The sequence below is a fragment of the Pyrus communis genome, chromosome 10 (assembly GCF_041283825.1).
Source record: "Pyrus communis isolate YQ-2024b chromosome 10, ASM4128382v1, whole genome shotgun sequence".
NCBI lineage: Eukaryota > Viridiplantae > Streptophyta > Magnoliopsida > Rosales > Rosaceae > Pyrus > Pyrus communis.
The window spans coordinates 23,826,566-23,849,750 of record NC_142574.1 but is presented as its reverse complement, the minus strand read 5'-3'; the positions used below and the strand labels follow the sequence as shown (position 1 = coordinate 23,849,750).

At 36.7% G+C, this 23,185-nt stretch overlaps 1 protein-coding gene and 2 pseudogenes across 1 annotated transcript; 1 reads left to right on the top strand and 2 right to left on the bottom strand.

Annotated features, from left to right (window-relative positions):
* Positions 1-868: 868 nt before the first annotated feature.
* LOC137728408 (ubiquitin-conjugating enzyme E2 11 pseudogene) lies at positions 869-1,354 on the bottom strand (annotated as a pseudogene).
* A 6,615-nt stretch (positions 1,355-7,969) lies between these two features.
* On the bottom strand, positions 7,970-8,422 carry LOC137728407 (ubiquitin-conjugating enzyme E2 11 pseudogene; annotated as a pseudogene).
* Positions 8,423-14,677: 6,255 nt separating this feature from the next.
* On the top strand, positions 14,678-18,511 carry LOC148693756 (uncharacterized). The gene is made up of 7 exons (XM_088678102.1): positions 14,678-14,950; positions 15,093-15,289; positions 15,355-16,015; positions 16,100-16,213; positions 17,053-17,250; positions 17,407-17,589; positions 17,699-18,511. Exons 1-7 carry the CDS (start codon positions 14,678-14,680, stop codon positions 18,509-18,511), a joined length of 2,439 nt encoding a protein of 812 aa, XP_088534228.1.
* The last annotated feature ends 4,674 nt before the right edge of the window (positions 18,512-23,185 follow it).

The window sequence follows — 23,185 nt, the reverse complement described above, 5'->3', positions numbered from 1 at the left end:
CACGCGTTGTTGTGGCACTCTTGTGATTCTAGGAAGCTTTTGGGGTCATTTACAACTTATTTTAGGGGTTCATGAGTGTACACGTTTGTGAGATCTTTGTCGACTTATCTGGAACTAGAATCCAGCCGTTGGAGCACGATTGATAATTTGATGGTAAAGATTTTCCTGTTTTTGTTGGAGTGGTACATATCTTCTTCATAAGTTTAACATTAAACTCTAACACAAACCCATTATTTTGAACAAAAAATATAATTACTTTGAACAAAGTTACGTACTTATGACTCGTTTACTAATTTGTAATCGAAATTAGACGAACTGAATTGAGAAGCAATTAAAATGAGGAGAAGTCAGAATCGGATACAGATTTCAAATGAACTGAAATGAAGCATATTTGATGAAATGCTAGGATTTAGTTCCCAAACGATCCATTGTGATCACCAAACACAATAAAGAGCAATAGGAATTGATAGCTTAAACTATACACTCAATAAACACAATCAGGTAGAAAAAGCAAGAGTAAAATTACCAAGTAAAAATCTTCAAAAAAAAAAAACTCATTCCAGATATTTTTATTGTGAGCATGACTATTTTTATCATCCCAACCGATCATATTGCATGCTCTCTCTCTAGTTGAGGTGTAACATGTCTGATCTATACTTTTGTTGTCCTTAACTTTGATTCGTACGAAAACTATTAATTGTATGAAATATTGTCACTAAAATATAGATTAAAAGAAGCATGAGTACGTATTACATATGATCAGCTGCTCATGGGTCTTGTTATTCTTTATCACATATTGTTTATATTATTCTTCATCAAGCATATATACATGCATGCATTCATGACGTTATTTTGATACATCTCTTACTTATTCTACTCTGGGCAATATTTGATCATGAAAATCATCCCATTGCATGCTTCTGGTCCAGATACGTGCATTTTCTTCGTACTTGCCTCCATTATTTTTATAGAGCCGAGCAATCTCCTTTTCGAGAGGGTCGTCGGGATTTGGATCAGTTAGCAATGAGCATATTGAGATCAACACTTTAGAAATACTAAGAGCAGCGCTCCAATTTTTTTTTAGGGTATCGAGACAGATGGTTCCATCGCTACTGATATTTGGGTGGTAGACCTTAGTCTTAAACTGAACCCTTGGCGGTTTAAATGGATAATCAGCGGGGAAGTTAATCTCAAGGTAGAATACACCTCCTTCATATGGGCTAGCAGGGGGTCCCATAATTGTAGCTTGCCATTTGAATAGGTTTCCGGAGGATTGAGGACCTGCACTGATATGATTAGGAGGATCCTTCTGTAAATCTTTGAGCTCCTTCAAAATGCGCTTCGCGGCAGCCATTGACCTCTTCGCAAGCAAGTTCGGAAATGAAACAAGTCTCTACCGAAGCCCTTGGCACGTACTGTTAGGTTTTGAACTTCCGTATCATGATAAGGATACCTAAAAACGTGGATTGAATCAATTAGAAGTCATGACCATGTCAACAACATGTCTCCTGGATTTGAGGGATTGTGGGAGACTAATCTCCTGGAATTAAGGGATTGTGGGAGACTAATCTCCTTAAATTGAGGGATTGTGGGACCGTTAAACCTAACATTTTGATGTAAAAGATAATAGGTATTAACTGATCCCATGATAGCTGGGATCACGTTAGGAATATAGCCTATAAATATAAACGTCCCTACTCACCAGAAAATACGTTCACTCGATCACTAGACTATCACTAGTATTGGACATAAGGGCTGTGTGAGTAGAAGACTTTCTGTTAACTTCTTTCAAGTGTGTTCGCATTACCTCATGGCTTCTGCAGGTATGTATATATATATACACTGATTCATTCATTTAAATTATCTTATTGTTTATCGTAATCTTAGTTTGAGACTAAATGCTTATTCTAACACGTACTTGTCTGATGAATCGCACTGATCGCGCTTTGATCGAAGATGAAACTGTTGTGTACTGTATTGCTTACAATCTACTCCATTCTCTGAATTTATAGGATTAATTTGTACATATCTTTTTGGAGCAATAATTGAGGCCATTGATTTTCCAAGATAGCTTGGGTTTAGCAACTATTAAGATGACGGCATGGGTTAGCGTTAATGAAAACAAAAACAAGAATGAAATGTGGATATGAAATTCGAGATTGCCTAATTATAATTAATTAAGACCATTAACTTCCAAGATGGCATGGTTTAGCATTGATCATCATTATGAATGAAGATGGGGAAATGGACTCTAAACTAGTCTTGACATTTCTTGACCTTCAAGTTTCCATGTCCTAGTGCCACATGAACAATTTTGTGATGGTTTAGGGACAAACACTTATAATCATGGAATTGGGGATTCAATTATCACTCGCTATATATAAATCACATATGTTGTTTGTATTGATGATTTCTTATAGATTGTCCACACGCAATATGCGTGACTGACAAGCGTCACAAACTAACTTTTGTCACGTGACAGAGTTGTTCAAGATTTTGTTTACAAGTATTTAGCAAGTATTATCCACATTATTTAGGTCAAATGCCATAACTTTGTCACAATATGATCATGTTTCAATAAAAAAATCCTCACTGTATAACACATCTTGGGTTTCTACAAGTTGGGTTTGTATTGGGCTTCATTTTGTTCTATGGTTGTCATGGGCAAATAGTACTAGTGGGCCTGAAAGAGAAAAAACATAAACAACTAATTTGAAAATTACGAAAGTTCACAAAAATTATAATATTTTTTTTATTGCGCATAGACCCACGTCAATGTAATGGAGTCATAACAACACTGGAACAAAAATAGTATGATGATGACATATCATGAAATTGTAACAACAATAATAAAATCGGATCATGCGCAACCCTTGACGGTGTGGTTACAATGTTGTTTGATTGTTGTTCGATCATAAATTGTTGTTGGAGTGTGCAACTCATGTGCACACTACCCGGTGCGCATGAGAGAAGATCTGAAAAATTGATCATTTTGGAATTTCAGTTTGAATAATACGTAAAATACCAAATTTTGAATCAAGTTTTTAAAGTTCCGAAATGCTACCAATTTTTTAAATTATAACAAAAAGTAATCCAACCAAAGATAATTCTAACTCATTACTGTGCACCACTCGCAGTTACTTCGCTCATATACCTTAGCTTCTAGATTCTACAAACTTGGAGGCCTGATGAAAACTTTGGCTCCAAAGACCAAAGTACATAGAGAAAAATAAGAGTTCCACTTCATAATATTGCCGTTGCCAGATGATGCAAGTATTCTTTAGTTTTTACTTGTTTGAATCCTTTGCTCATTGGCAATCCAAAGTTTGAGGAGAATCTTCATCAGGTTGCTCAGGGAAATATCAAAACCAGATATTCATCCAATGGCAGGACAAAACACTCATATCACAAGAAAGATTATGTTTGTACCATACTTGACCAATCCCGAAACTATCAACCACCTGTCAACTTCATATCTTCAATGGCCTACTGAGGGGTTCATGCAGATGCATCCCTGCCGAAGCACAAGAGTTTCCCTTCTCCTAGGAGGCCAATCACAGCACGATACATGTCAATGTCAGAATAAGACTCATAGAGTCCCACATCCACTGTGGATAAAAACTGGAGACTCTCCTCAACTATAAAAGAAGACCATTCTCCTACAATTAATCCTTAATGTCATTATTGTACTTAAACTAGTCATGAGAACCCACTAATGATGATTATGCTTGAACCTATATATTTGTGTAAACCCTTCACTATTAATGAGAACTTCTCTACTCCGTGGACGTAGCCAAACTTAGGGTGACCCACATACATCTTGTGTTTGCTTCCCTAACTCTATCTCTTTACATATTATCCTCACTAGGTGACCGGAGCAATAGAGCAAAGGTCACAAACTTGACACTTTACGTTGTTCCTTCACCGATTTTATGCATCAACAAATTACAATTATATAAACTAAGAAACAGATATTAGATGGATGGAGTGACTGCATACATTAAAAGCGATAGACAACCGAAAAGTACATGGGTGCACTGCAATATCCAAGGATGTCTTTAGCAAACAAAGAGGTACCGGATAACCAGAGAATGAAAATGATCGTCGGACATTTCTGCACAGATATAGATTATTAGATTATGACATTACATGCAGCAAGATTACCACTTCGCAACTACAGAAAACCGCATTGTAAGAGTATTGAAACTTAATATGTCCTCATTTTCTACCTGCACATAGCAAAATGAATGATCAACAATTACGCTTCAGCAAGCTCTGCTTTACAGAGTCCAGTAATCATGTTTGCTGCAGGTATATCCAATTACTCAAGATTTCCAAGACAAATAACATTAAGGTACATGCTATATTTAACTTTTTCCAAAGAAAGAAAGAAAACGTATCTTCTCATATCAGAGCTATCACTGTCACTATGTTCTGATTTCATTGTGCGAAATTGGCGGTTTTTGAAGCATCACCTTGTTACCTCCATGGTCCAATGCCCATTTCATCAGGTTATGCTATGAACCCTGTGTAACGGTACTATCATATTTCAAACTCTCTGGAATATTTTCCTTCCGAAATAAGCACAATGAAGTGCCCCATTGACGAAAGCCTGTGGGTCTCTTCGCTATAATCTAGGAGCAACCAAACAAAGACTTCTCCATGAGCCTGTGGCTAGTGAATAAACCTCAGGTACATTTGGACGCCACTGTTGATCCAAAAGATTGACAAATCTGACAAACTTTATAGTCGTTGATAGTAGCATTATACCCGAAACCAATAAAAGCATCATATCCACCACACTTCTTGAAGGTAAAATTAGGTTCAGGAAGGGTCACTTTCTTATGATTGGGTTCCATATTATGAAGTTGTACGGATAAAAGGTCAAGTCATCCAGAACGCACACAAACCCATTGGAAAAGCCAACCACACGAAAACTTGAGTTTCACAGTTTTTCCTTGTGAGGAATGGGAAGTTCTAGCTTGCAGTACTCATCAAACGCAAGGTCAACGTAAAGAGTAACCTCTTGTTTCGTTTCAGTCAAATAATCTATGTGAAAGCTAGATAAATAGTGAGCACCAAAAACACCATGGAGTAGGAGGAGGTGAGAGTAAGTTTTATAATACGCTTCAAGCAAGCAAAATTTCAAGAACATTCAAAGCAATTGAATAACAAAGTAGGAGGCAGTTTATTGAATTTTTATCAAATTGATAAACTGCCATGAAGCCTACCAAAATTCGATACACACTAAACAAAGAAGAAACAAAGTTTAACCGAAAATAAAACAAGCAAGTGACCCTTTATCATAGTGATGTAAAGGAGTTGAACCATTGCATGATAGCGTGGGTTCGAACCCTGTCAGTGGCTAATCTAACGTCTAATCTAACAAAATTTATTGTTAACAAAAAAAAAAAAAAAAAAAAAAAAAAAAAAACGAAACGAAAAGAAATTTTTGTCTTTAAAGCAAACTACTTATTTTCAGAACTATTATTGGTACTCCATATTTCATTGTGCACTTCTCAAAGTTTATTTTTTCTCTAGATATAGAAAGTTTAAAGTGTACAATAAGAATTTTAGATTTCAATCACAATTCTCTTTTTTCTGGTGTAACAATAATAATAATAATTATTTTTTGGCTGGGTACAATTCGGCCAGCAGGTTGGGCTAAATTATATCATAAGCCATGACCAAGAACTATAACAAAGTTGCAAAGATAATAAAACCATCTTTTCTGCTGAGTAGTTGGGATTCACGATGAGGTGCATCCAATTTCACTCAGCATTTCTTCCTCTACACACCCACCTAACCCAAAGACAGCGGGTGCTGGGAACACATGCCACTAAGCTTGCTGCTACATCTGCACCACGTAGGCAGCAGCGCTTGCTGTCGTTAAGGACCAAGGCCATGACTTTTCTTGGTGTCAGTCCTCTGGCCAAATCTGGTGGAGATCTTCAAAGTTCAAACTGGGTACTTGTTTTCTCACCTTCCAAAATAAAAATCATTTTTTTGAACGTTGACAATGCATGTTTTTATGTTTTAAAATTTTTTTTTTTTTTTTACTTTTTAAATAATGTTTTTTTTTCCTTCTTTTTCTTTTTCTTTTTTTTTTTTTTTTTTTTTTTTTTTTTTGGGTTTTGGGTTTTGTGTTGCAGCGCGGTGTTTCTTTTGGTTTACTTGTTTCGTTGTGCCGGTTCCCGTTTCGAAAATTTTCTGGTTCGATAAGGTGGGTGAAGAAGATGAAAACGATGGCGAACGATTTAACAGGTGAAGATCAGCATAAGCCACAAGGGAAGAAACGTGTTTTCAAGAAAATGTCGAGAATTTCTTTTATTGTAGTAGTCTTTTTTTTATCTTTTTTTTTTTCACTGTAGAAGTTCGTTTTGGGTTAAAGTAATGTGCTAATCTGTTATTATATAACTTTATGATGAATAATACTTGCATTTCCTCTTTGGTCCCCACTTGTAAATAACGTATTTTTTTTTATTGTAAGTACTTTAATTGGAATGATTCAATTTCTTAATATTCATTTGAATGTCATCCTTACAAAAATTATTCAAATTGGAAATTTTTAGTCAGTTAAATGTATAAAATAAATCAATAAATCATCATAAATATATTATTTGGTACATGCATTGTTTAATGTCTTATGTTGTTACGCACTTATGTTCTAATTCTCTAAAGCAGGCTACTCATTATCACTGTGAGCAAAGTTGCACACTTTTGGCTCTTTTGTTAATTTGTAATTAGAATAGGAGATATAAAATTGAGGAGCAAATAAAATGGGGAGAAGTTAGAATAGAAATGATAGATAAGCTAAAATGAAGCATACTTGATGAAATATTAGGAATTAGTTCCCAAATGATCCACTGAGATCACCAAGCACAATAAAGAGCTATAGGAATCGATAGCCTAAACTATGTGAGGATGTGAAGGTAAAAGAGTCTCACATTGGTGAAAGGAGAAACCTAGCTACTTTGCAAGGGTTTATAAGAAGTTGGGTTACTCCCTATATTACCAATTGATTTTATGGTAAGAACCCCAACTTTCTTCAAACTATACACTCAAAAAGCTTAGCCTGGTAGAAAAATCAGAGCAAAATTACCAAGTAAAAATCTTTAAAAAAGAACTCACCCCTAATATTTTTGTTGTGCACATGACTATTTTTCAAGGTTCTAAAAAAAGTTAGGCGCTAGTCAGACGGCGGGTTAGGGCCTAGCGCCTAGGCGGCTAGATGGGGGCCAAGACGGACTAGGCAGATTTAAGTAAATTTATTATATATTGTATAAATAAGTGCCGATTTATACTTAAAAAAACACATATAATTGTATTGAAATACATAAATTGCAACATATAATGACATATAAATTATAAGGTATTAGAACATATTGATAACATGGGGAACAAACATATAATGAGTGTTCATCCAAATATTCAACAAGTTTCTTACATTTTATTGAAAAATTAAAATGCAAAATGATCGATTTTCTATCTAAGTGAGAGTCGCAACCTAGGCGGGTGCCTATACAAGCTAAGCGGACACCTAAGTGGTTTTAGACGCACTTTGTTAATTTTCAAATGCCTAGGAACTAATCGGGGTGGTGACCTAGCGCCTAGTGCCTAGCCGAGACCTAAACGGCGCCAGGTGAGGATTTTTAGAACAATGCTATTTTTACCATCTCAACTGATCATATTGCGTGCTCTCTCTCTAACATGTTTGATCGATTACGTTGTTGTTCTTAGCTCTGATTCGTAAGAAAATTATTAATTGCATGAAACATTGTTCACTAAAATATAAATTAAAAGAAACATATGAGTACGTATTACATATGATCAGCTGCTCATGAGTCTTTCTATTCTGTATCACATATTCTATATAGAATTCTTCATCAAGCATACATGCATGCATTCATGACGTTATTTTGATATATCTCTTACTTATTCTAATCTGGGCAATATTTGATCATGAAAATCATCCCATTGCATGCTTCTGAGTCCAGATACGTGCATTTTCTTCGTACTTGCCTCGATTATTTTTATAGAGCCGAGCAATCTCCTTTTCGAGAGGGTCGTCGGGATTTGGATCAGTTAGCAATGAGCATATTGAGATCAACACTTTAGAAATACTAAGAGCAGCGCTCCAATTTTTTTTTAGGGTATCGAGACAGATGGTTCCATCGCTACTGATATTTGGGTGGTAGACCTTAGTCTTAAACTGTACCCTTGGCGGTTTAAAGGGATAATCAGCGGGGAAGTTAATCTCAAGGTAGAATACACCTCCTTCATATGGGCTAGCAGGGGGTCCCATAATTGTAGCTTGCCATATGAATAGGTTTCCGGAGGATTGAGGACCTGCACTGATATGATTAGGAGGATCCTTCTGTAAATCTTTGAGCTCCTTCAAAATGCGCTTCGCGGCGGCCATTGACCTCTTCGCAAGCAAGTTCGGAAATGAAACAAGTCTCTACCGAAGCCCTTGGTACGTACTTGTCTGATGAATCGCACTGATCGCGCTTTGATCGAAGATGAAACTGTTGTGTACTGTATAGCTTACAATCTACAAGCTACGGACCTCCATTCTCTTGAATTTATAGGATTAATTTGTATATTAATGCCATATCTTTTCGGAGCAATAATTGAGACCATTGATTTTCCAAGATGGCATGGGTTTAGCAACTATTTAGATGATGGCATGGGTTAGCGTTAATGAAAACAAAAACAAGAATGAAATGTTGATAAAGAAATTCGAGATTGCCTAATTATAATTAATTAAGATCATTAACTTCCAAGATGGCATGGTTTAGCATTGATCATCATTATTAATATTGAAGATGGGAAAATGGACTCTAAAGTAGTCTTGAAATTTCTTGACCTTCAAGTTTCCATGTCCTAGTGCCACATGAACAATTTTGTGATGGTTTAGGGATACAAACACTTGTAATGATGGAACTGGGGATTCAAATATCACTCGCTATATATAAATCACATACGTTGTATATATCGAGGATTTCTTATAGATTGTCTACACGCAATATATGTGACTGACAACGTCACAAACTAACTTTTGTTACATGATAGAGTTGTTCAAGATTTTGTTTACGAGTATTTAGTATGTATTATCCACATTATTTAGGTCAAATGGCATAACTTTATCGCAAAATGATTATCTTTCAATAAAAAAAATCTTAACCGTATAACACATCTTCAGTTTCTACAAGTTGGGTTTGTAGTGGCCTTCATTTTGTTCTAAGGTTGTGATGGGCAAATAGTAGTGGGCCTGAAGGGGAAAAGGCATAAACAACTTGGAAATTACAAAAGTTCGCAAAAATTCATACTAGTTTCTCTTTTGTGCACAAGCTTGCATCAATGTAATGGTGTCATAACAACACAACAACAACAACAACAATATTCTCACAACATATCATGACACTATAACAATAATAATAAAACTAGGTCAGGCGCAACCTTTGATGTTATCTTTACAATGTCATTTGATTGTCATTGGATTGCTGGAGTATCGTTATATTGTTGCAGTGTTGTCGTAGATTGGTTTTGGAGTGTGCAACTCATGCGCACACGACCTGGTGCACATCAAAGAAAATCTAAAAAACAAAAAATCATTCCGAATTTACAATTTGAATAATACGAAAAATACCAAAATTATGAATTAGGTTTTTCAAATTTCAAAATACTACAATTTTTTAAAATTACAATAAAAAGTAATCCAACCATGAATCTACCATAATTCTAACTCATTAATCTGCACCACTCATAGAAATTTCACTCGTATACCTCAACTTCTAGATTCTAAAAAACTTGGAGGCCTGATGAAAACTTTGGCTCCAAAGACCAAAGTACATAGAGAAAAATAGAGTTCACCTTCACACAGCCTTTGCCAGATGATGCAAGTATTCTTTAGGTTTTACTTGTTTGAATCTCTTCTCATTGGCAATCCAAAATTTTAGGAAAAGCTTCATAAGATTGTTTAGGTTAGAGATCCGAACTAGATATTCATCCAATGGCAGGACAGAAAACTCACACCACAAGAAAGATTACAATGATATAAACTAAGAAGCAGATATTAGATGGATGGAGTGACTTCATACATTAAAAGCGAAAGACAATCGAACAGTACATGGCTGCTTCAATATCAAATGATGTTCTTCCCTCGGTTAGATACTACATCGGAATTGTCAAGTAAAACAAGGCTCTCTTGATAATGATCAGCAGAATAATACTGGTACTCCAGAATATCAAGACTTTTAATTTGTTTGCTCACGAGGTCCGCTGAAGCTAATTCTAATCTTCACATATTGCAAGCACTACTTCACCACTCTTCCTAAAACATAATGCCTTGTGTACACTCGTTCGTGGACCTTGTGCACTGAGACTTATCAATTTGGACCATGTCTCCTCCACACACTCTTTCATCACCCACCTATCAATAATAGGACCATTACGTTACATCTCCCAAAAAAGCAGAGGATTTTTGCGTCTCCTGAAACAGACAAATGCGACTAGTGGGATCGGGATGGCTAGTTTCATCCATCAGAAACATATAATTATTACTTTTTCCTTGGAAGTAGCAGATCATCAGTCAAGCCTAGGCACCCTTCATGGGAAGCTATGACTATCAATTTGTGAGTGCCTTTGACGACTTCAAAGTCTTGACGCTTCCTTACAAAATGGTGTCAAACCAGTCGGAGAGTTTCTCCATGTATTTGTTGCTTCCAGATGCTTTAGATGGGTTTCCACCTATGGTCGAGAGAGTTTTTTCTAAGCCAGGTTTATTAGATCGCTACGTCCCAAGAGTTGTGTCGGCTTCAAGTTTTCTTTTGGCTTTGAAGTTTGAGGTTTCCACAATTCTCAAGGATTTTGGAACTGGAGTTGCCTTTCGGTAATTTGACAGAGATGGTGGAAACCCCTTTGAGTGAGAGGGATCCCTGTGTTTCCGCCAGATTTCATAAATGTGTCATCGAAGTTAACGAAAAAGGCACAGAAATTGCAGTAGTTACTATTGGTCGTGAGGTATGTTGCGACGAAGCACAAAAGGACTTTGTGGTTGATCATCCCTTCCTATTTTTTATCAGAGAGGAAAAAGTGGAACGGTGTTAGCTTTTAGTATTGAGTTTTATGGAGTTTTGGATTGTTTGGGAAGAGAGAAAATTGCAGAGAATATGCAGCAATGGTGCTGCGAGAGTGATGAAGGTTCTGATTACCATTCCCTTCACCTCTAACCAAATATAACTGTTTGAGGAGAGAGAAGAGAGATACTTCTCTAACAACTTACAACAAGATCAAATCTTAGCCTTTGATTCTATCACCCTATGAGATGATTACACATGTTGTAATCTGTCACTTAAATCTTAGGCTAGGGATTCTGCTCAGAAAATAATCTCTCCTTTGAATCATGAATCTGTCCCGCGCTTTGGAAAAATACTTGGAGTTGAACCGCAAAATGCGTTGCACCGGAAAATGCATCGATCGATAGAACATGGTGATGCAGTATACGAGTTCAGAAGACGAATTCGAAAGACCAAAAGGCATTACCATGAATTCATTGAGGCTGACTACAATTGGCTTGGCCCGCTTGGGTAGGCCTGAGAGTCGTCCTTTTAGTTTATTAACAGTTGTAAGAGTTCATAGAAAGCCATTTTCATTTTCTAGTCCATCTTCACCTCCACACCCCAACTGAAAAACAACGGTGGTTCCGACAAGGACGACAGGTTTTTTGAGTACATGAATCCCCTTGGCTACCTTAGCTTGCTCTGCTGCATTTAACAGAAAAAAGGTGCACGAATTCAAGCTGCTAAACAAAGCCATTTGAAACTTGTAACTATATTCTTCCATAGTTCCCATATAAGATGTTCAAAAGCTCGAGTTTATAACGGCCGAATGACTACTCAGGAAAAGTCGAATGACTACTCAGAAAAATACGCCAGCACTAAAGATTAAAAATTCCAGGCCAAGCAAATAAGCTAACCATGTATACCATGAATTACTGCCGTAAATCAATTTTTTGAATAAAGGCTCATTCCAGACCTGGCAAACTAACCGTTTTTGTCGTGTTCATGTCGTTTTTATGTAACACTTGTTATCTTAACGGGTCATATCGTGTCACACTCATTATCTTAACGAGTTCTTAACAGGTCGGGTCAGTTTATCTGTTAAAATTAACAGGTAAATGACCCGACCCATTTAACCCGTTAAGAAAAAAAAAATATATTTTTTTAAAATTTGGACACACATTGCCACATAAATATTTCTTCAAAACATAAAAACACATTTGTCATTTAGTACTACATACTCCAGAATAAGAGTCTAATAAAAAAATATCAATACACTACTACAAAATATCAAATGTGCAAGGATATGCAAAATGAGGAGTTTTTCTTTTCAAGGTTGTGGAACTTTTCTCAGAAATTAAAACCTTGCTAATAAAACTCAAAGCTTGCCTTAACCAAATACAAAAAAGAAACTCAAAGTTTGCATGTTATTCTTTTTACAAAATCCTTCAATTTTCATCGTACATCATGGAGAAATGGTATATTAGAACTTTGACTTGATCTATTGTCTTCGAGTGTTATATTGATGACGTTTTCAATAAGGCTTTCCACATCAGAATTTTCTTCCCCATAAACTAAGTATAAAAAAACCAAAACATTATAAATAATTTAAATTATGAGAAGTTTACCAAAAATAATTGGAAAAAATAAATAAAACAATAACTATATCACATAAAAATATATTAAGTTTTGTGAAATTGCGATTGATTGGTCACAAAAATGAGATTAAATCCTAGTACTCTTAATTATAATATATTTTTCAGTGGTATAAAATTATTAAATTAATATTTTTCTTATCGTGTTTCAGGTTACCCGTGTGTATACCTGGACCGACCCGTTATCTTAACAGGTGCTTATCAGGTTACCCGATAACGACTTGATTCGTTATCGTGTCGACCTGAAACATGTTAATTTTGTATAGTTTCGGATTGAGATAACAAGTCGTGTAATAAATTGTTAGGCTTGTTGACAATGTTAATACAGTTTGATTAGGAGCATCATTATCACATCCCAGCCCGAGCCCCCACCACATCCCGGGTTCAACTCCACCGTAGCACAATATTGTCCACTTTGAGCCCCGACCACGCCCTCACGGTTTTGTTTCTGGGAACTCACGAGCAACTTTCCAAGGGGTCACCCATCCTGGAATTGCTCTCCCGCGCTACTCACTTAACTTTGGAGTTCCTACGGAACCCAAAACCAATGAGCTCCCAAAAAGTCTCGTGCTAGGTAGAGATGTGAATATACATATAAGACTTACATGATCCACTCTCCTGGACGATGTGGGATATTACAATCCATCCCCTTTAAGGGCCCGACGTCCTCGTCGGCACACAAGCTACCTAAGAGATACCACCAACCATATATGACAAGTGTCATTCATGCCGAGATGACAATTAAGGTATGTAATTTGGATTGCACTCAGAAAGAAGTGCACTATCTCGTGACATATTTTGGATGCTAGGAAAGAAAATTAATTAATAATTCTCGCTCCAACAAATTTACAATATTGTAACTGAATAAATGACCTTCCATAAATAATTTAAAGCTATTGGATACAAAAATAAATTTCCACTTCAGGAATACAAGCTACATGAGAGATAACACCAACTATATATGACAAGTGTCGTTCATGTCGAGATAACAAATTTAAGGCATGCAATTTGAATTGCACTCATGAAGAAGCACTATCTCGTGACATATTTTGGATGTCAAGTTTCACCCATGCTTTAATGGGCAGTAGCGTCTTTTTGCCTTATTATAAAATTCTTTCTTTTTCAACTTTCTTATTTCATCTTATCCAATCAAAAATGAAAAATATAATTTCCATTTTATTTTTCATGAGCTATTAGAAGTATTATGTACGAAAAATGTATTATCAAACTAATTAAACACTAATTTCAGTACTAATAGTAATTGTCACATATTGCATAAATATATATTAATTGTTAGTAATAAATTAATTTATACAAAAAATTTGATAAAATGAACAAGTATGTACGCAGTTGTCAAATAAAACCTCGTACAATCAGATGTATTTATTTGCACTACGGTCTAGGAAGAAAGAGTGCATGAATACGCGCTTGGGCACGCCAGGAATATTACACAAAAAAGTAGTTTACTATTGGAGTTAAATATGAACAACAAGTGTGCCATCAAATGAAACCTCGTACATATAAAACGTGAGTCAATGTTTAGGGAGAAAAAGGAATGTAAATAGGGTAAATACTAGGAATCCTTTATTAGGTAGGATATTGTCTAAACCCTTTATTATTTGTTTCCTTATAGAACAAGGATTGTATAAGTATATATTTCAAAGAAGTAATACAAGAAAGATAACCCCGTAAAATTTTATTTGGCACCAGAGCCTTGTTGTCGTAACCCTAGAAACTGTAAACCCTATTTGTTCTTCTGCTGATGTGCTTGTCTGACGTGGTCCTACGCTACCTTGGGCAGAAACTAGTCGAACTGTGACTGTTGAAAGTATTGCAACACCTTTTTTTGCTACCATACCTGTTGAAATTGCAGCATTTTTCTGTCTTGTTACTGTTGCCGTAAGTTGTGTTCATCAACATCATGGGTGTCATGAGTTTTTTTCCTGTTTGTAAGCTGAGATGGCGAATAAAGGAGACGACTTTACTTTAAAGTTGGAATGTGGTTCCCGCAAACCAACCAACAATACGTTATTAAGTCCCGTAGTCATTCAGAACAATGCATCTGCTGTACCGAACACTGTGAAGTTGAATGGATCAAATTTTCCTCTTTGGTCCAAGGTATTGGAAATGCATATTGCTGGACATGGTAGAAAGGGCTTCGTGACAAGGAGTACCAAGGAACTTGTTGAGGATAGTGCTGAGTATGAGACATGTGAGACAGGGAATGCAATAGTAAAAGGGTGGTTGATCAATTCCATGGAACCTGCTATCATGGGGTTTTTTTATTCACCTGTGTACTGCTAAAGAAGTTTGGGAGGAGGTGGCTCGGACCTATTATGATGGTTCGTATATCTCTCAAATTTATGAATTGAAGGTTAAGTCATTCAGGCTTCGTCAAGATGGCTGGCCGGTTGGTGTGTATTACGCTGACCTCAAGTCCGTTTGGCAGGAGTTAGATCAACGGAGACCAATTAAGATGGAATGTGTTGCCGATCTCAAGACACTTCAAGAAGAAATTCAAATTGATCGTGTGTATGCCTTTTTGGCGAGTTTGATGACATCCTTGATAACGTACGTAGTGATATTCTCCGTACTCAACTGTTACCATCTGTCGAAGAAGTGTTTTCTGTTGTTAGGCGTGAAACACACCGACATGCCACTATGATGGGTGGGAGTAACAACCAAATGGGGCTGCCGTCCATGGCCATGGTCTCTCGGCCACCTGCAACTTCCCATCCCAACAATTCTTTCAATCATTATTTCAATTCTCGTCCGTTTACCCGAGAAAACAAAGATGATTTGAAGTGTACTTTTTGTGGTCAAACCCGCCATACTGAAGATACATGTTTTACCAAGCATAGGGTACCTGATTGGTTTCCAGAATTTAAGAAAAAATTGTGTGCCAAGGAACGTGGAGTAGTCGGGTCCAGTGGAGGTCATGTTTCCCTTACCGCAACTACACCAACAGCCCAGGAGGTCGGGGCTAGCTCAGGTGATCGTAGTCAAACTTTGTTGACTCGTACTACTCCTGGTGATTCATCCTCCAATACAAGTACTATGGGACGTGTTCTCTTAGCCTCTAAAAGTGAGCAACATATAGGTTGGATTCTTGATTCTGGTGTAACCGATCATATGACATATGATAAAAATATGTTTAAATATATGACAATGTCTCACAGGAAAAGCATAGCAACTGCCAATGGGACTCTCGTACCCGTGTGTGGCGTGGGCACTGTGCAACTCTCCTCATCTCTCCCATTACATCGTTGCTTATTCGTTCCGTCTTTGTCCCATCATGTATTATCAATACCACAAGTTACTGAACAATTGGATTGTGTTGTTCTAATGTATCCGTCCTTTTGTCTACTTTAAGATATTCAGACCAAGGAGATAATTGCGCGTGGCATTAAGAGAAAGAGGTTGTACTATGTGGATGACATCATTCCTGGCAGGGCTAATGCGGTTCGAGCCTCACATGATAGTAATTTGCAAGAAGTATGGTTATTTCATCATCGGTTAGGGCATGCATTTTTTGGCTATTTACAACATATGTTGCCTAGTCTATTTAGTAGAATAAATGAATCAGACTTACATTATGAAGTATGTATTCTTGCTAAAAGCTATCATGCTTCGTTTCCTCCTAGTTTGAATCAAAGGTTCTTGTCGTTTGAACTTGTGCATTTTGATGTTTGGGGGCTTTCTCCAGTTGTTGCCCATTCTGGCATTAAATGGTTTGTTACGTTTGTTGATGATTGTACTTGTATGACTTGGCTATATGTGTTGAAAAATAAAAGTGATGTTGGTATGGTTTTTCGCTCTTTCTCTTAGATGATTCAGACTTAATATTCGTCTGTGATTAAAGTACTTTGTTCTGACAATGGTGGTGAGTACATTAATTTTGAGTTGTTAGAGTTTCTTCGTGATCGAGGCATCCTCCAAAGAAATGACTTGTCCTTATACCGCGCAACAAAAATGGGGTTGTTAAACGAAAAAACCGCCACATCCTAGAAATAGCTCGTGCTCTTCTAATTGGAGCCTCTATTCCTAAGGGTTTTTGGCATGAAGCTGTCACTTATGCCGTATATGTGATTAACCGTATGCCATCTCGGGTTCGAGTATTTGGGTGTGTGGCTTATGTGCATATTCAGAAACTTCATCGCACAAGGTTGGACCTGTGTGCCCTCCGGTGTGTGTTTGTGGGTTTCTCAGCTCACCAAAAAGGCGATAAATGTTATCACCTTGAGACTCGGCGTATGTATGTAACCATGGATGTGACCTTTTATGAATTAGAGTTTTTTTATCATTCCGTGCAATTATCTTCAGATTACCAGTAGGAGAACCTTATTGGTGATCTGGAGTGGTTGGATCTAGGGGGAGACACCATTTCAAATAATACTAGCACTAAACCTGCCACTGAACCGGTTTCTGCCGAGAATACTAATGTTGAAGTTCATGTCGAGCATCAGGAGGTTCCTGCCGAGGAACCTAATACCCATGAGACTGTCGAATTGGCTTCTGAACAGCCGAGCTCAGTACACAATTGCATCAACCACATAAATAATCTGCTAATGTGCCCCCTTTCTCTCTAGCTCCAAAGTGTCGCCCAATGCATCTTCTCTAAATATACCTGAGGTAAGTACCGTGGATGATTATGTAATTAATCCAAGTGATAATGTAAATGCATATAGGTTGCCACCAAGACAAAATCGAGGTGTGCCACCTATCCAATAGCCAACTATGTCTCATGTAGTGGTCTTGCACCGGAACGCCAAACCTTGGTGAACAATACGAAGTCAGTTCAAGTACCAACTCAAGTAGAGGAAGCTCTAAAGGATCCAAAGTGGGCAAAAGCAATGGATGAGGAAATGTTGGTGTTGCAAAAAAATAATACATGGGAGTTGACGTGTTTACCCAAAGGAAAAAAGACAGTTGGATGCCGGTGGGTGTTTACAATTAAATACAAAGTCAATGGATTGATAGACAGGTACAAAGCAAGGCTGGTATCAAGACACTTTCTCTCCAGTTGCCAAGATGAATACGGTACATGTTCTAATTTCTTTAGCTGCAAATATGGATTGGCCATTAAAACAGTTTGATGTGAAAAATGCTTTTCTCCATGGAAATTTGGAGGAAGAAGTCTATATGGTTTTTCCTCCTGGGTATAGTGCTTATGGGAATACCGGAGTATGTCGGTTGTGTAAGTCACTCTATGGACTTAAGCAATCACCTCGTGCATGGTTTGACAAGTTTACCCAAGTTATGAAAAAGAATGGGTATCATCAGAGTCATTCTGATCACACATTGTTTGTTAAACGAAGACAAGGTAAAGTGACAGCCCTAATCATCTATGTAGATGACATGATTATCACTGGAGATGATCATAATGACATTTTGAAGTTACAAAATAATATGGTAGCCGAGTTCGAAATGAAAAACCTAGGAGACTTGAAGAATTTTCTTGGGGTTGAAGTTGCTCGCTCTTCAAAAGGTATTTTCTTGTCTCAACGTAAGTATGTTCTAGATTTATTAAAAGAAACTGGTATGCTGGGGTGTAAGCCGGTAGACACTCTTATTGTTGAAAAGTATCATTTGTGTTTGGATCCAAATCAGAAGTCAGTTGATAAAGGGAGATATCAAAGACTTGTAGGAAGACTAATTTATTTGGCTTATACACGTCCAGATATCGCCTATGTTGTAAGTGTAGTAAATCAGTTTATGCATTCACCGAGTATGGATCATATGGCTGCTGTTATGCATATCCGAGCATATTTGAAGTCTGCGCCAGGAAAATGAGTTCTATATAGAACGCACGGGCATTTGACGATTGAGGGGTTCACAAATGCTGATTGGGCAAGAAATGTCAGTGATAGAAGATCTACTTTTGGGTATTTTACTTTCGTATGAGGAAATTTGGTTACATGGCGAAGTTAAAAACAGAATGTGGTATCACGGTCTTCAGCTGAGGCTGAGTATAGGTGCATGGCCCACAACATTTGTGAAATTCTGGCTTCGAAAACTTCTTTGGGATCTTGGGTTTAAGCCAAATGAGACCATGAAACTATATTGTGATAACAAGTCAGCAAGAGGTATAGCTGATAATCCGGTGCAGCATGATAGGACAAAACGTGTGGAGGTTGATCGACATTTCATTAAAGAGAAGCTCGAGAAGAAGATTGTGTCTATACCGTTTGTGAAATCGGAGGAGCAACTTGTAGATGTTCTTACTCATGCGGTGTGTAGTCGAAAGTTTGATGACTCACTTGTCAAGTTGGGCATGTGTGAGATCTATGCACCAGCATGAGGGGGAGTGTAAAACGTGAGTCAATGTTTAGGGAGAAAAAGGAATGTAAATAGGGTAAATACTAGGAATCCTTTCTTAGGTAGGATATTGTCGATACCCCTTATTATTTGTTTCCTTATAGAACAAGGATTGTATATGTATATATTTCAAAGAAGTAATACAAGAAAGATAACCTCTTAAAATTCTATTGTACACTTGTAAGTATTATTTCCATTACAGTTTAGGAGGAAAGAATGGCTACACGCTTGGGCGTGCCAGTATTTCGCGGGAAATAATTTACCGTTAGAGTTATAAACCCAAAAAAATTCAAATTCAAAAATTATTTTTGTTTTCTAGTACGTAACAATACATGTGTAACAAGCAAAGAAAAATTGACCAGTAATTATGTGAAGAAATAGCAGTATATGCATATACATGTATATTACGCGAACTGATTCACTTAGTATAGACATTGTTGTATAAAAAAGATAAACATAAAAATAAAACCTGCATGTCCAAGATGTGTGCATGTCATAGACTTTATGACATGGTTATGAACTACTAGGTTACTACTACTAATGACACTTAGCATCCAAAATGGATCTGATATGAAAGAGCTTATTCTAACTCGCATGAGCGTTTTAGTGCAGGTGTCTTCGGATGAGTTGGTGAGAAAGAGTTAAATTCCAATTAAACCCTTGGAAGAGGAAGCCTCTAGCGCTATATATGCATGTAATATGTCACCCTCATTTGCCAAACAGATTTTCTAGCAGCAGCTGTCCGAGAGTCTCAGTCTTTGAGTGCTTCTCTCTCGTCAGCTTAATTCCTCAGGCATGTTGATTTCTCCCGTAGATTTGAGCTACATATATATGTGTGTGTGTGTGTATCCCCACATTTTTCTATATACCTGATCTATCTTACCTTGTGGACTTGTAGGGCTATCTTTGCTTTTATGGTTTTCAAGATCTCAGCAACTTCAAAACCAAGTCGATTTAAGACCAAGGCTGAAGAAGCGAGAATCCAAGTCGATTCGTGGGGGCAGAAAATGAGACTAAGGGCCTTATCAAATAGGTTTTTCCCCCAAACTCAATTGATTCCTCAACCAGACTCATATTCGGAGATGCATGATACTTCAAAGGACTTTAGTATCGGGATGGCCAGTTTGATCCATCAGAAACATACAATTGGAAGTAGGAAATCATCAGTCAAAGCACCCTTCATGGGAAGCTATGAGAACCAATTTGTGAGTGCCCTTGACGACTTCAAAGTCTTGAAGCTTCCTTAAAATATGGAGTCAAACCAGTCGCCGAGTTTCTCCATGTATTTGTTCTTCCGGATGCTTTAGATGGGCTGCCAGCTTTGGTTGAGAGAGTCTGTTCTGAGCCTGGTTTTTTAGGCCACTAGCGTCCCAAGAGTTGTGTCAGTGTTGGACACTTCAGAATCCCAAAGTTCAAAGTTTTCTTTTGGCTTTGAAGCTTTCAGAATTCTCAAGGATTGGGACTGGAGTGGCCTTTCAGTAATTTGATAAAAATTAAAGGATAAATTACACTTTACCAACAAAGTTATGATAATGTAACTCAATAAATGACCTTCCTTCCATAAATAATTTAAAACTGTCGGATACAAAAATTAAAAGGTAAATTACACTTTACCACCTTAAATTTGAGATCTATTACAATCTCATATAACATCTTTACAAAATTTCACTTTCATACATCACCTACTATTTTATTTCAATTTCAAAAACTTGAGAGAGACTAATTGGATCTGAAAATATACGGGTTTTGGGTACAGAATCCAAAGGCCCAAGATAAAACAGCAAAAACAAAAACTTGAAAAAAATACCCAGCAATCCTTAGTGAAAAACCCCAAGAGAGTCTCATCCCTCAAGGGAGAGAGAGAGAACTCAGAAGTTTTTCTCAGGCATTTCCTCGAAAAGCATCGAGTTTTTCTCAGGCATTTCGTCCCTATTTCGTAGGTGAAGTCAAGCGAGATCGACTTCCTCCCCATTTCAGTCCCCGATTCCACCGCGGTATCACCCTATTCGACGAAGGCGGCGGCGTCAGCGGCACCTGGGAGTTCGACTTCCGGGGTTTTGACGAGGAAGCCGACCCCCATGTCCCAGAATCCATCACCCTCCTTAAAACCAACGGCTTGGATCTCGATAAACTTTGGAAATTCGGCATCGATTCAGAGATTTTTGTAGAAGGTTTCTTTGGCTCCAGCCCCTCCACCGAGTTCGCAAATTGATTAAAGTCAGCATAGAAAAAGGATAGGCTTAGAAGAATTGGATATGAGAAATTTGTGAGCACAAATTGATTAAAATCAAGAGTAATGTTATACATACTATATTTTTATATCATATTTCTATACTATCTTAGGTGGCATATGATGTAAATAGTCATATTATTTTAAAAGTTTGCAAAACTTAAGAAAAAGAAAGAGAAAGACTTCTCGTATACCACAATCATAATTTAATTAACTAGTTTTTCTTAATTATTAGTTTATTAAATAATGAACTAAATTTAAAAATCTGATTAATTCAAATGATATGACTGTTTACATCAAATAACATGGTTTGAATAACATTACTCTAAAATCAAATCATCAAAGTGGTGCATGATTTCTTCAGGGGTGGGAGAGGATGAACCTACTGCGTTAGATGGGTTGAGAAAGATCAAGTTTTGGGAGACTTTTGATGCGGTCCTTAATTATGAATATTCTTTAATTGAAATCTTATTGTTTTTTAATTTTTTATTAATGTTCCTGAAATTAGTGTGATAATTTATTTATATATACGTTACTATATTTTTTAAATTAAAAATTAGAAATTTTAATTGTTTATATAAATGAAATTTTAAGTAAATAAATAAACCATAATTTGTGAGATTAAAAATATTAAAATATAAATATACTATTGTGTGTGTGTGTGTGTATACACATGGGTACATTCATCAAAATTAATTATATCAAAACATGGGTACATTCTCAAAATCACAAAAAAAAAAAAAAAAAAAAAAAAAAAGATATTAGGCTTAATAACATTAAGCCTCGTTTGGCGGCTCGGACTGTACTGACTATTTCTGTCGGATATGATTAATAACCACCGGATAGTATTGACTAAATTAGTCGGGCGTTTGGTGCAGTATCGAACTAATAACCATATTAGTTATATTGTGTTTGGTATTATACCAGATAGGAAGAATCAAACTTAAAATAAAATTAAACTCAAAATAAAATTAAAAAAAAAACTGAAATCATCTCTTTTGTTCACCAGATCTCTTTGCCGCACCCCCCAAACTCCCTCCTTCTGTTCCCCTTCTTCTTCCTCAACTGATTTCCGACTCCAAAGCTCTACAATTAACACCCACAGACTCAGTTTTCCTTCACTGCAATTTCAGTCAAGAACCTCTATGCAAATACACCATGTTTCTTTGCAAGACCTAGTTGCAGAAGTAGCCCAGAAACAAATTAACTAAACCAAAATCCACAAACTACTAGAAAAATCATTGTCATCGATTCTCGTTCATCGGAAAAACAAGAACAAGGGGAGGGCCAACGGTTCGGCACACGATTGGTGAATTTTTTATTTTTTATTTTATCTCCTCTTTGCTGCGGTGCTTTGTAACATATAAAATTGCAATAAATACAACCCCACAATTAGTGAATTAGTGCTGCTATTTTGGGTCAATGGTGATTAGGCCAACGGTGAAGAACAGAGGGAAGGGCAGAACCTGGGAAGAAGAAGAAAAATAAAAAGACGAACTGGGATTCAAAAGAAGAAGAATTTGAGAAGATGAACCTGGGATTCAGACGAGAAAGCAAGAGTGCATCTGGAGAAGAAGGAGAGAGCGAAAGATTTCAGCCCTACTAAATTGTACCGTGGATTTGGACGATATAAGCAAGCGGGTAGAGACAATATAAAAAAGGTGGGCCCAGATTATTTAAACCGGTGACTATTTAATCCAAACGGACATCAAACACCGTACTCCGTATTATTAGTACTATCCGATGCATTATATAGTGTGCCAAACAGGGACTTAGTAAATTTCTTTGATTAAACTTGACATGGATACATTTTAAAATCAAAGAAAAAAGAAAGCGCCCATATAAGTTTAAAAATGGATTAGAAAAAAATTGAATAGATTTTATATAAAAAATTGTACATTTTACATATAACAACTTGG